A 13,604-nucleotide genomic window follows, 5' to 3' on the forward strand; every position below is an offset into this window, starting at 1 on the left:
ACTTTCAGATCTCACTGTGAGTGCTTTGTTGCACCTTGGTTTGTAGTGATGAGTTTAGCTTCCTAATGACACTTTTTCTAAGCATCTAGAAACCTTTACATTTATTGAGTTCTAGTAAGTCTGTAAAACCTGAAGTGCTCAAAAACTTCTGTTTTGAGCAACCTGAATGGTGTCCATCAAAGCCAACATCCTAAAGCCCCTTCTTTCAAGGCACTTGTTGAACACTGTCATCTTGAAATGTCAGATTCACACACATTTAAATGATTTGACAGCTTCCAAGAAGGCACCTGATAAGCATCACATTCAAGTGTCAAGTAGCACAGAGAAAAAGTGCCAAAAAAAGTTCAATCAGAAGAAATCGTATCAGCTATTAGATGAGCATTATAATGCAGTTACTACTAAAAAAGGCTTCTCATTTAAATGGAAAATAAACTTTACATTCAAGACAACTGTTTTTTAAAAGACCTTACATTTCCCCATACCACCTCCCATGTTTGCCATTTGTGAAATCTTCCAGAAACTGAATCAAGACAGCAGCACCCACTGCTACTGGGTGACACCTCAAGACCACTGTAACTGAGCTATTGGAAGTGCTACATCTGGGTTTTTGTGTGGGAGACAGTGGGTGTTATGAGAATTCACTATCTTCACATAAAGCCTTTAATGCCTTCTGTTGGCTTTCTAAAAGCTGAATCTCTAAATGAGAAGATTCTTGAAAAAAAATCCTGGCCTTGATTTGCATATGCTCCAGTTATTTCACTGCAGCAAATACTATGTGTGTTTTATATAGGGGCTTGAGGCTTACTGTGTGTTTGTGATATGCTTTGAGATCCTCTGATGGGAGGTGTTACCTAAATACAAGTAATTTGATGCTGAAGTGTCTAGAATTCCCAGTGGACATCTGTACTCGAGCCCTGCTGCCATCACAAATGAAAAACATTTGGAATCCTTAATGTGATTTTTAATGGACATATGTTCATAACACAGTGCCACCAATTTGGCATATTTAGTGTCTTCTCAAGAGAAGCCCACAGTTTGTATAGCAAGATTGTGGGAGGTTAGGATTGCAGTGTTAGAAAATTTGCACAACACCTGCCTGACTGTAATTTAATTGGCAGAAATTAATGCTCTGGGTTTGGGAATTTTTCCTCTCAAAACCTAGAGACATGAGGGCTGATTCTGCTCTATTACATGTAAGATTTTATTCTGATTTTACTTGAGCTGCAATATGATAATTTCCTGGTCTGCTGTCTTCCTGACAACTGAGCATTGCTGGCTTACTCTCAGTTATTTCTATGTACACTGACTTACCTGGCCAACAAAAAGCACTCAGTATTTTTGTACTTCTCTGAAGAAGGCCTCTGCTGAGTATTACTAAAGATTATGCTTCATTTTATTTTTAATGAAGGTACTTTATGACATGTTTTAAAAGGAAAATATTTCTCATCAGCTCCACCAGCAACACAGTATGTGGACTCCTAAGACAAACACCAGCTTTGTCATTATTAATTTGGTTTTGGATTTTATCTTTGCTTACATCACAGCCCTATCTGGAGCAGTCTTTAGCACCTCTTATCCCACCAGATTTTTGTTTTCCTTTTCAGGAATGTTTGGCCTTGCCATGCATCAAGGACAGCCCCTCTTACCTCACTGTTTTCTTCCCTTATTTACAAAACACAATAAAAGGCTTTGCAGGGGAGATAGAGGGTGCAGTCCCAGAGGGTGTTCCTGCAGAGAGAGAGTCAGCTCTGCAGTATTTTAGACTTGCAGGTGGTAAGGTGAGCTACAATCCTGATCCCTGCTGCTCTGCCAGCCTGGCTTTTTGGGGGGTTGCAAGTCACTGCTGGCTGCCCCAGCAAGAACCTTGCTGGGAACGTCCAACTGCCTCACAAACCTGAGCAACAGCTGGGTTGTGAACACTCTTTATACAAGATAAGTCAATTTTGTTGCTTTTCAGAACTGTCTGAAACTTAGCTGGGAATCCCAGATTTCCTGTTCTGCAAACTACCAATGACAACCATGGTAAGAGCCCCAACGATACAAAAAAGTCTCAAGTTGGCACAAATGCATCACCTTATCCAGGCTCCAGATGCTTTGCTAAGACTGGGTATAAATAGAGGGAGAGGAAATGGCAGCACGGTTCTTTCTACAGTTTTATTTGTCTGAAATACTTCAGTCTTCACACACCCAGACTGCATGAACAAATCAACATGAAGACCACCTTTCTTTATGGTCACAGTTGTCTAAAATGGAATAAGGGAAGCTAAAGACAGGCTTGCCAAAACAGAGACAAGAGCTCAAAGTGTCTGAGATGACACTCAAATGTCTGATATCACACTGAGATAACCCTCAGAATTATAAGAGTAGTAGTGGCTGTTGATACCAGATAATGCCACAACTGAAACAGATACAGACTCAGGTCTGTGTATGTGCACATGCACACAGTGCACTTCACCCACAGAACAGTGTGCAACCCCAGTCCTGAGCAGCTCTGAGCTTTTGCTCTGAGTACAAATTTAGGGATGGGTTAATATTTTATGACACCTCAGCCCCATAGAACTCCCAGTAAAATAAAACATAATATTTGAAAGAGGAGGTTAATTATTGAGGCAGTTGCCGCTCTGCCTCTTCTGGGGTTGTAGCGATAGGAAATAACTGTTTCATTTGCAGAAGCATAAAACAAGCCATAAACAAAAACTTCCTTGCCTACACTGAAGGAACCTCAACACTTAGATTTATATTGCTAGGGATTTTTTTAGAACTGCATAGACAAAAATAAGAGCTGTGGGCCCTACGCAGTGGTTATTCAGGCCTGTCAGTGCTCACTGTTGAACTTTATACCCAGAGCAGGCAATGTTCCCAAGGTGAGTAAACACTCCTTGGACGAGCCTCCACTTCACAGCCAGCTAGTGACCATCTGCCTACAAAATGTGCCAACTGCACTTTGCCTCCGTGCATGACCTCCGTGTTCCTGGTTCCAGAGACTCTTTGTACTCAACCTTTCCCACACGCCGAGAAGTTATGACGTTTTTGATTTCAAAGCCAAAATGGATCAAAGTTTGGTTAAACTGCTAAATTTTGTAACTGCTTCAAAACAGCAAACCCAGGGGCTAAGAACCTCCATTTTCAGCATTCATTAATCAAGCCTGTTAAATGATTACCCGGCCAGGGCTGCTTTGTTGACAACTCTGCATGATGACAATGTCAGTGGCACTGTCCCAAGACACATCCAGCGGTGATGTAAAGGCCAAGCCTCCTTCACCTCGACTGGTGGGATGGACACTACCATGAAGAATATTTAAGGAAGGAGGTGCATCCTTGGAGAGCAGCAATTGCAAGAGAGCTCCAAAGCAAGTGAAACGGGCTCAACTGACAGGTACAGCAACATCCTCTCTGGCATCCAGCTCCAGCTTCCGTAGACAGTAAGTAGAATGGCCTCTAATTTTTCCACCTTAAATTACTAGAATGGCCTCTATTTTTTCCACCTTAAATTAGTAGAATGGCCATAATTTTTTCCACCTTGAAATTAGCAGTGATTCAAATTCCCTACCTTGATTTAAAAGCAGTACATAATCAAGTCCATTGCAAATTCTTTGTGTTATACATTGTCAGGCTTTGTGACGCTGGTTAGAACATAACTAAGCTAACCCACCTAATCTATTTGATTTTAGATTGTGATCAGTATTTTACAGCCATCAACCACACCAGTTCAACAATGCCCCCACAGCTGAAAGCCGATATGAATGTCATGCCCAAGGTTGTGCAGGGGGATTGGGAGAGTCTGTCTCCTGAAGCCAAGGATTTCATCGAGACCAATGCCAAGCTGTGCCAGCCTGAGTGCATCCACATCTGCGATGGCTCGGAAGAAGAGAACAAGAAAATTCTGGACATCATGGTAGAACAAGGCATGATCAAGAAGCTGAACAAGTATGAGAACTGGTGAGTAGCCTAAATTAAGTCAAGTATCATCTCAGAATTGGAAAATTCATTTTCTATCCTGTTTACTTTAAAAACTTCTTATAACTCTCCAATATTTGCTTTCCATGAACATTTTGGAACTTTAGCTTACATAGGTGAAATACTCAGAAAAAGCAAACTTTTTCCTCTAAAAATTAGCATAAAGCATATTATTCAGTTGGACTGTCAACTGTACATTTTCTCTATTGATTAGTTACATCAGGGAACTGAAGTAATGTTATAAGACTTACACAATTTATCATTAGCAACGGCTAAATATTATTGAGCAAATCTTCTTTTGAAGAATTCTACTATTTTAGCCAATTAGTTTATTCATCACATACTTTTTTGTGGCATTCAAATAGGTCTGTGGGTGTCGAATATTATTCAGTACAGGCATTATTCATATCGTGCCGATGAGCTTTGACTCTAATGTATTCCGCAAATACTTTTTTCAAATATTTCATAATTTCTCCCAGCTAACTGAACGTGAAAGGAGAATATTAACAACAAGTGCATACTCGAGAATTACGTGCCAACCACGAGATCTTCATGGGAGAAATCTGCAAAGACTTTTGAATAACTAAGTGCAGGAATTTGGCAATCTGTTTGCAGACTATTTGGGAGAGAAAAGGGCAAGATTCACCAGATAAATTATTCATTGTTAATTATATGCTTAGCTGTAGTGATGATGGTTATGACAGCCCAACTAGAACATTTTTATACTCGTGGAAAATTTCGATGCACAGAGGTGAAAATGTAAAACAATCCCCTCTATCGTAAATAGATGGCAAAAAATTCCTTAGAGGGGGAAAAAGAATCCCCTTTAATGAACTCCTTCACTTTTAATGATCGTGCTTATACTCAGTATTTCCTTTGTGATGCCTCTAATTTAAGGGACTATGCCAATCCACTAAGCTGGGTTCTGATCCCTCTGGCACTTACACCAACACTTAAACTACTTTGCTTGGCATCCACTTAGCTTGAGGCATCATTTTGTGGTCCCCATACAAAACAACTTCACACTGATGAAAATGAGAATTAAACAAGATTAACTTTTCCCTGAAAGTTAACAACAGAGAATAAGGCTGAGATAAGAGGCAAAGGAGTATTAATATGTAACAAGAATTTCCTAGGCCAGTAATAATTTTTTATTATTACTGGAAAGTCTTAAAGCAATTTTTATGAGAGAATGCATCTAACTGATTTTTGATATTATCTGTTATACTGCTTTGTCACTAATTCTTACAAAGCATTGTTTTAGCAGCCGTTTGGGCTAAAGTAGACCCACAGAAGGGTAAAAATGCTATATTGATAAATAAAATTTAATTTGCTGATTTTTGCTGAAATGCAGCTGGTTGGCTCTCACTGATCCAAGAGATGTGGCAAGAATTGAGAGCAAAACTGTCATCATCACTCAAGAGCAGAGAGATACCACTCCGATACCTAAAACTGGAACAAGCCAGCTGGGGCGCTGGATGTCTGAGGAAGATTTTGAGAAAGCCTTCAACACCAGGTTCCCAGGCTGCATGCAAGGTAGGCAAGAAAAAGATATTTGACACTGAACTTTCAGCAATGCTGAGACACTACTGTTGCAAGTTACTGAAAATCTTTAAAGAACAGCTTCAGCTGAAGATTTAGCTTTATCCCCCCGATAGTCACTTCACTGATTTTGTGCAGATCTTTACCATAGACCCAAATCCAGGGCAAGGACAGTCCTCAGTCTCTTTACAGCACTCTTGTTTTCCCCGAGAGGGGCAAAGTACAAAATCAGGAAGTCACACAGAAACTGAGGAGCAGATAGGAAGTGAGATGAGAATGAAGGACCTCCCATCCACAGCAAGAATTTCAGATTCAGGGATTTACACTGAGAACTTGGCCTTCACCTCCCCTTCCTCCTGGCTAGACAATCTGAACTGCTGCTTTCAGCATTTAAGATAAAACTTCTTGCTACACAATTGGACAAACAGAAAGCTCCAGCTCTTTAAACATCATCCTAAGCTGTCACAAGACAAACAGCTTTTAAAGGACTGAGAAACAACCTCTATGTTTATAAAGGTTCCTTCCAATGTTCCTTGTTTTGCTCTTGGCCACATCTTGCTACTCTCTGTTTTCCAGGACGTACGATGTATGTCATCCCCTTCAGCATGGGGCCCATTGGGTCACCTTTGTCCAAGATCGGGATCGAGCTGACAGATTCACCCTATGTAGTGGCCAGCATGAGGATCATGACACGGATAGGAACAGATGTTTTGAAAGCCCTGGGCAATGGGGAGTTTGTAAAATGCCTTCACTCCGTTGGATGCCCTCTGCCACTAAAAGGTAAGAGCCATAAAAAACCCCAGGAGCCATTAAAAACCCCTGGAAACGCCCAGGGCTGTGTTTTGGAGCTGAGTGTGTGTCCTTAGCACATGGGACACCCTCACCACAGAAGCCCAGAGTGGCTCTGTAACAGCACTAGGTACAAAACTCAGTTAAAGGAATCAAAGCTCAGCGAGAGTTTGATGGAAAGGAGATCATTATCCCTAGTACTTACCAGGGATTTCCTTGAAGCATATGCTCTGGGTTGCTGTCAGAGGCTCGATGCTGATGAAACAACAGCGTGATCAAGCATGGAAATTGCTGCATTCATGACTACAACATTCTGTTCTGCAGAGCCATTAATCAACAACTGGCCGTGCAACCCGGAGCTGACGCTGATTGCTCATCTCCCGGATCGCAGGGAGATCATTTCCTTTGGCAGCGGCTACGGAGGGAACTCCTTGCTGGGGAAGAAATGCTTTGCTCTTCGGATTGCCAGCAGACTGGCCAAAGAGGAGGGCTGGCTGGCAGAGCACATGCTGGTAAAAATCCATGCTGTTAATTCTTGTGTGTTTGAACAGCCTTGTTAAACCCCAAATTAGAGGCACGCAAATCCATCACCCGCCTGGCCATCGATGGAGTTAGTCTTGTATGGATAGTCCTGTAACTTTAGATAGGAATCTGTCACGTGCCAGGCTCATGAGGAATAGAAAACTGCTTGCAAGGCCAAGTGCTAAACATTTAAAATGGGACCTCTCACGGCATAAAACAAAGTTTGGAGCTTCTGAGAGTGACTTCTTTCAGGCAGACCCATGTACTTGAGCAGAGCCTGAGCATTGTCACTGGGCCAAATTTTAAAGAGACCTGTGCACTCAAAACCTGCAAATATCAGATTTTCTAAGGGAGTTCTGCTGTGTAACCTTCCAGGCTTCAATTTCTGCTGTCCTTTAAACATTCTACCACCATAAAATACCACTGAAAAAAAGAATTTCAAAGTGCATAAAAGAGCGGCCTTAGAAAAAAATATCTGTGGTCTTTGCAAAGAGCAGAAGTATCCATGTACAAAGTGTTTTCCCTTCACTCCACTTGTGCAGCCAAAAGAATATTGCCTGGTTTTCTTCTGTCTTGACAGAGAAACACAGATGTATATGGTCTTTAATCAGCAAAATAAAAATAAATGTTTATTATATACCTAACAATTTTTAAAAATATAAGAATTTCTTATAGATATTCTAATGGGAAGAAGAGTTGACTCTCTGATTTAAAAAATACAGCTTGAGTTATTTGTCAACAAAACTATTTTGTGCTTCTTCTGTAGGAACAAATGTGCATAATTAAGTATATTATAATTTCCACTTGCTGGGAGACAATCTCCAAAATGAAAAGTGCAAGAAAAAAAGGCTGTGTTTAACAGTTGCATAAATTTTTCAATAGATCCTGGGAATTACCAATCCAGAAGGTAAAAAGAAGTACTTTGCTGCAGCATTCCCTAGTGCATGTGGAAAAACTAACTTGGCCATGATGAACCCAAGCCTGCCAGGATGGAAAATTGAGTGTGTGGGCGATGATATTGCCTGGATGAAATTTGATGAACAAGGTATGGAAATTAAATTGGAATGTTTTACAGGTTGCTGTAGGTGCAGTAAGACATGCTACAAACTTCTGGATAGAATTAAATCAGTATGGTTCACTTATATTTGATCATTTAACTTCCAGGCAACTTAAGGGCAATCAATCCTGAAAATGGCTTTTTTGGTGTTGCCCCTGGAACCTCAGTCAAAACAAACCCCAATGCTATTAAAACCATATTCAAGAACACCATCTTTACCAACGTGGCAGAAACCAGTGATGGAGGTGTTTACTGGGAAGGCATTGATGAGCCCCTGCCAGCTGGAGTGACAGTGACCTCGTGGAAGAACAAGGATTGGACCCCAGACAACGGTACCTGGCCCACCCCGTGGCCCTCTCTCTGGCTTTCTTTGGAATTAATGAACAAATTCAAGTGAATTCTGTTTTGTTGTGTTCTGTGCAGGAGAACCTTGTGCTCACCCCAACTCCAGGTTCTGCTCCCCAGCCAGGCAGTGCCCCATCATGGATCCTGCGTGGGAGTCGCCCGAAGGCGTTCCCATCGAAGGGATCATTTTTGGGGGCCGCAGACCAGCTGGTAAGAGATGCAGCAGCCACCTTCCCAGGCTGAAATGCTGGCCACAGAAGGGTTGACACACAGCTGGGCATAGCCACAGGTTTTGCTTTCACAGCTGCAAAAGCGAGGAAATAACCACGTTAGTCCAATTCCTCTGTGTTAGCCTTTGGCACACACGCTTCCAGCCACTGGTGTTTCAGGGTTTGAGTTGTTTGATGTTTATTATAATAATAATAAAGGGCTGGAGGGAGATCAGGACCCACTAACATGGGTTGCAGACACATAGAAAATTGCTACATTGGTCTCAATTTGCCTGTAGTTTAAGTAGCTCAGTTAGCAAATGGTTAGAGAAATGAATCAGTTTTAGATAGTTTAAAGAAAAGGAAGTAAAATAAAAATTTTTCTGCTAAAGGTCACCTAAAGTTGGAAAAGAAATGGAAGTAATGCTAGGTCTGAATCCAATATGACCACAGGATCAGATTCTATTTCCACTAAAATCTGGTGGAGATTCTGATGTCCCAGATATCTCCCACTGGATGTGTTCAGTAATCAGGAGCCAGTTTTGAAAATATTCTTTCAAAGTTCTTTGCTGTAAGAGAGCAGGAAATTAACTGATTTTAAAAACCCAGGAAAAATTAGAATACATTATCCAGTAACATGCATTCAGCACTATGTCAGATAGCAAAACCTGCCATAAAAATGTTTCTGGACCTCTTAATTGCTGAAGTGATTTTGTTCTTTATAGGTGTCCCTCTTGTGTATGAGGCCTTTAACTGGAAGCATGGAGTATTTGTAGGAGCAGCCATGAGATCTGAAGCAACAGCAGCTGCTGAGCACAAAGGTAAATCAAAATTTAATCTGCCTACCTGTATTAAAAGCAGGCCCCTCTGGACTTCCTGCCCTCTCCTTCCCCCTGCTCTTTCACATTTCAGTCTTGGCAGCTAATTTTGCAACCTGTGCATTTTCACAATAGAAAATATTTGTACTGGAATTAACAGCCAAATTCTCTGTAAAAGTCAAATTAAGCAAAATAATCCCTTAGGTGGCAAGCATACAGAACAGGATGCAGGCACAGGGTTGCCAGAAGCCTTGACAGAGAGTTCTTGTTACAGTCTGGGATAAGCAAATTTAAATTTTCTCTTCTGCTAGAGCTCAACATAAATACATGAATGATAGCAATCTCTTGAGAATCTTCATTTAAGCTACTTGACCTGAGATTTAGGAAATTTAATAACAAAAATTAATTTCATTTGTACCTTTTGTGCATCAAGGATAGTGCTTGTCTTGTTTCTTAAAGCTCACGAGGGTGGTGAAGGGATCACGGGTAAACCCTGGGAGCATCTGAATCTTCGTGCTTCAGAATAAATGTGCTATTTATTCCCTTACCTCCTCCATCTGTGTTTCAAACAGGCAAAGTCATTATGCACGATCCATTTGCCATGAGGCCTTTCTTTGGCTACAACTTTGGCAAGTACTTGGCCCACTGGCTGAGCATGGCCCATCGTCCAGCTGCAAAACTACCCAGGATCTTCCACGTGAATTGGTTCCGCAAAGACAGCCAAGGGAAATTCCTGTGGCCTGGCTTCGGGGAGAACTCCCGTGTGCTGGAGTGGATGTTCAACAGAATTGAAGGGAAAGCCTCTGCCAAACCAACTGCCATAGGTTACATCCCCACCGATGCTGCTTTGAACTTGAAGGGTTTAGAAGATGTCAACCTGACCGAACTGTTTGATATCTCAAAAGAGTTCTGGGAAAAGGAGGTAGAAGAAATCAAGCAGTACTTTGAAGTGCAAGTTAATGCTGACCTTCCTTATGAAATAGAAAGGGAATTGCTTGCCTTAGAGATGAGGATAAAACAGCTGTAAGCTGGTTAAACACACAATTATTTATCAATTCGCACACACTAAGACAGGGCAAACACATTTTACCAAATCACCACTGGAAGCATAACAGCACACTGATGGGCAGGGGGTTATAATGAAAGTAGGTCATAGCTTAGTTAGGATATAGATACAGAGACATTCTAGAAATAACTCCAGACCTAATGATTTATAACTACATCGGTTGTTGTGAATAGGTGAGCAGCTGTGGGAGTGCACGTGCACAGGGTCTGAACCCCCTGTTCTGTCACTTACATGCACACAGAGCCATGATGGGTGTAAATTATTTGCCTAGTTCTGCATATACAATCCAAACCAATCCAGCCTTCAAGTTGTAGCACATTGTTTCCATCACAGAAACCTCTGGAGTCTCAGACTCCGCTGCAAAGAGGAGAGAAAATTAGATGCTGTATATATGTATTACCTAAACATATTTCATGTCTTAAATACTTTTTAGAAAAATGAAGTTGTAACTATCAGAGTGAAAGATGACTTTATATTACTAATGCATATTTAAGATATTGCTATTATATATTACTCATGTTCCTGTGATTTCCAGATGTTTTGAATGGCTTGTTCTTAAACTATAAAATAAATGTTTATACAAAATATTACCTCATTTCCAGTATTCTTGCTGTTTATAAACTGCATGCACATAAATCAAGGCTCCTGTCAATACCACAGCACAGGCAGAGATGCACATGTGGAAGTTAGATGTTGACTGGAGTTGATCTGCTACTCCTGAGCCAGCTAGTTTAAGCCACATACTGTCTTTGCAACTTCGATTCAAGCCAAAGGAATGATCCAAAAATTATGATACCAGCTGTGAGCAGTCGTCCAGATGGTGACACACTCTCCATAACTGGGCATTGTTAGTTACTGCAGGCATTTATAAAATAAACTACCCTCGAGGAAAGTCCCATATTAGGACCTTGCTCATTTGTTAAAGTCAGAGGATTTGTCCCTGTTCCACAGCACCTTGGCTTTTGCAAGAGTAATGAGTGAAACTGTTGAAGTAAAGACAATTTGGGAAAAAGTTTTCCAGATTTGTTGGGATGCCTAAAGCCTTAGAGCTCAATGAAAATCAGGGCAGGAACCTGTGCTGGCTTCCTTGTAGAGTCAAGACACTAAAACCAGCCCATGTTCTCCCAATTAGAGGTGTCATTTATGTGCTTCCCACATCCCTGGCAGGTATCCTGCTTTTTCACTTTGAATGCTTGATCTCCCAAAACATATTGCAAATATTTGCTTAGCAAAAAGAAAATCACTTACATTGTGTAATAAGCCTTTTTACAGACTTGCTTCCTTGCAGAGCAAACAGTGCCAGGGCTGGTCAACAACTGCCCTTCAAAGTTTGCTAGGAGAGGTCACATAATCTGAAAAGGCTCTAAACTGTTCCCTGACCCCATGTTTAAGACTTACCACAAACATCATCAGTTCTGAAGTGAATAATAGAGCCCAAGTCAATGCATAGGTCACACAAAGAACAGGCAATGGAAAGCTGTGAGGGAAGTGGAGGAGAGTGGTGCAGCCTCTGTGGAGGTGATCAAAATCACATCTGCATCTCCTGTAGGGTCACCTCTATGTCCTTTTGAATGGGCTCCAGATTAAGAGAAAAAATCAAGGTGGAAGTCAGTAAATAAGTCAGAGGAAGTGAGCCAAGGAAGACTGGAATATGCACTCCTCAGATTCAAGCATTACTATCAAGTGTATAAAGCAAAGTCATTAATAAAGTAATTCTATAAATAGCTGATGAACAGCCTGGGCCATCCACAACTGGTGTGACAGGACTGGGCTGGTATTTGGATGGGTCTGAGGAAGAACAAGGAGAGCTGAGAAAATCTGCGATGGTGATCTCAGAGCTACGGCCAGTTACAGCCTCAGGGCCTCGGGAGAGGATCCCAGCCCTGAGCAGTGCAGACGTGTTCCAGGCACAGCTTGAAATGCTGCCCAGGAGATGTACAGAAGCTCGGGGCTTTCCAGAGCTCCTGCTCTGCCTCCCCAAACACAACCAGGCTCAAACGAGTGTTCCAAAGAAATGGCTCCTTCTTCCTGCCAGGGGAATCTGCGCCAGGGCCCGAGCCCAGCAGGCATTTGGGCATGGGAAAACCAAAGTGACATTTCTCCCATAAAATGCTGTTCCATCAGGAGGCACAGACACCATCACTGGGGTCCTACAGCACGCACCCAGCTCTAGCAACACTGGGCAACGCTGGTGTTATAAAGTGCTGACTGCCTTGAGAACATCTTACCCAGCCCAAAACACTGGCTTTCACGTTCTGACTAAACCCCTGCTTGCTCCTCCTCACCCCAAGAAATCAGGGAATTTTGCTTCCTTTCACCACCACTGCCCTCAGGTTCTGCTCTGGGTATTTTTTTCCACGTAACACAACACAACCCATGGACAGTGCCTATCACGAGCTCCTCTGGAAAAAAAAATTTAAACCATTTGTGGTTCTCCCACTGCACACATTTTAACCACATGCACCTTTTCAAACACTGCCCAGAGACACAGATCATTCCGGAAACCAGAAAATGGGGGGGAAAACCCGCTGTACTGTTAAGAATGAGAACAAGAAAATGAGATTTTGCGTGAGTCATTCAACAGCTCCTTTGTATGTAAATATATCCTCAACCCATCAGCATCTATGGGGAGTACAATTTACATTTTGAATGATCAAAATGTTTAGTATTGGCAGAGAAAATGTTTAAAAAGGGAGAAGGCGGTGGTTTAAAATTTAGAAACTTAGACAACTGTGCCAGATTATGATCTCAACTCTTCTCCCTCCAACAAATACTATGCTCCATAAAAACAAAATGCTTTTAAATTGAAATTTGGAAGTTCCCCTGATTTTCAAAAGAAAGAGGGGAAGGCAACAAATGCAATAAATTTCAACAAATTAGTAGAGAAATAGAAAACTTGGCCTATTAAATGCAATTCGGAGAAGGGAAGTACAGGCAAGACTAACACATGAAGTGTACAGAGCCATAACATTTGCAACAGCTGTGTTATGAAATGCACTTGGTATTCTGGGAAGTGAGAAACAAAATACTTTGTTAAAACACTTGTGGATGTACCGGTGGCTTAGGAGGAGACAAAATTAAAATCACAGTTTAACCATTAATGGTTTTGAGGCTATGATCCCTGGTATCTTGTTTGTGCCGTGATTGGCTGGACAAGAACATCGTGATGGATGCGCCACATCCAGGTTAGGCTGTGCCTTAAATTAAATACCTTAAATTTAGCACAGTCCCTTGGGTAAAAGTTTGGCCTCAGTGCCAAGTGCTCCTGTTAGCACAGATAAATCCAGAGCTCAGACCCA

The 13,604-nt window shown here is 41.6% G+C and overlaps 1 protein-coding gene across 2 annotated transcripts; it reads left to right on the forward strand.

The window, feature by feature from the left end:
• Nucleotides 1–3,337: 3,337 nt before the first annotated feature.
• On the forward strand, nucleotides 3,338–10,880 carry PCK1 (phosphoenolpyruvate carboxykinase 1). Of its 2 annotated transcripts, XM_084217667.1 has the most exons (10): nucleotides 3,338–3,422; nucleotides 3,672–3,939; nucleotides 5,312–5,493; nucleotides 6,076–6,279; nucleotides 6,613–6,800; nucleotides 7,693–7,855; nucleotides 7,975–8,199; nucleotides 8,291–8,422; nucleotides 9,147–9,242; nucleotides 9,812–10,880. In XM_084217667.1, exons 2-10 carry the CDS (start codon nucleotides 3,716–3,718, stop codon nucleotides 10,264–10,266), a joined length of 1,869 nt encoding a protein of 622 aa, XP_084073793.1. In that variant the 5' UTR covers nucleotides 3,338–3,422; nucleotides 3,672–3,715; the 3' UTR covers nucleotides 10,267–10,880. The 2 variants fall into 2 exon arrangements, with proteins under 2 accessions (XP_084073793.1, XP_084073794.1); XM_084217668.1 differs by lacking the exon at nucleotides 3,338–3,422 and having other exon boundaries at nucleotides 3,643–3,939.
• Nucleotides 10,881–13,604: the final 2,724 nt, after the last annotated feature.

This window comes from Fringilla coelebs, assembly GCF_963513975.1.
Source record: "Fringilla coelebs genome assembly, chromosome: 18".
Taxonomy (NCBI): domain Eukaryota; kingdom Metazoa; phylum Chordata; class Aves; order Passeriformes; family Fringillidae; genus Fringilla; species Fringilla coelebs.

What these genes read in the sequence shown, in the direction of transcription:
- PCK1 (XM_084217667.1), top strand. Translation starts at nt 3,716, where the DNA reads ATGCCCCCACAGCTGAAAGCCGATATGAATGTCATGCCCAAGGTTGTG. An exon ending in GTTCCCAGGCTGCATGCAAG is followed by an intron (nt 5,494 to 6,075) that starts GTAGGCAAGAAA and finishes TCTGTTTTCCAG; the next exon opens with GACGTACGATGTATGTCATC. An exon ending in GGATTGGACCCCAGACAACG is followed by an intron (nt 8,200 to 8,290) that starts GTACCTGGCCCA and finishes TGTTCTGTGCAG; the next exon opens with GAGAACCTTGTGCTCACCCC.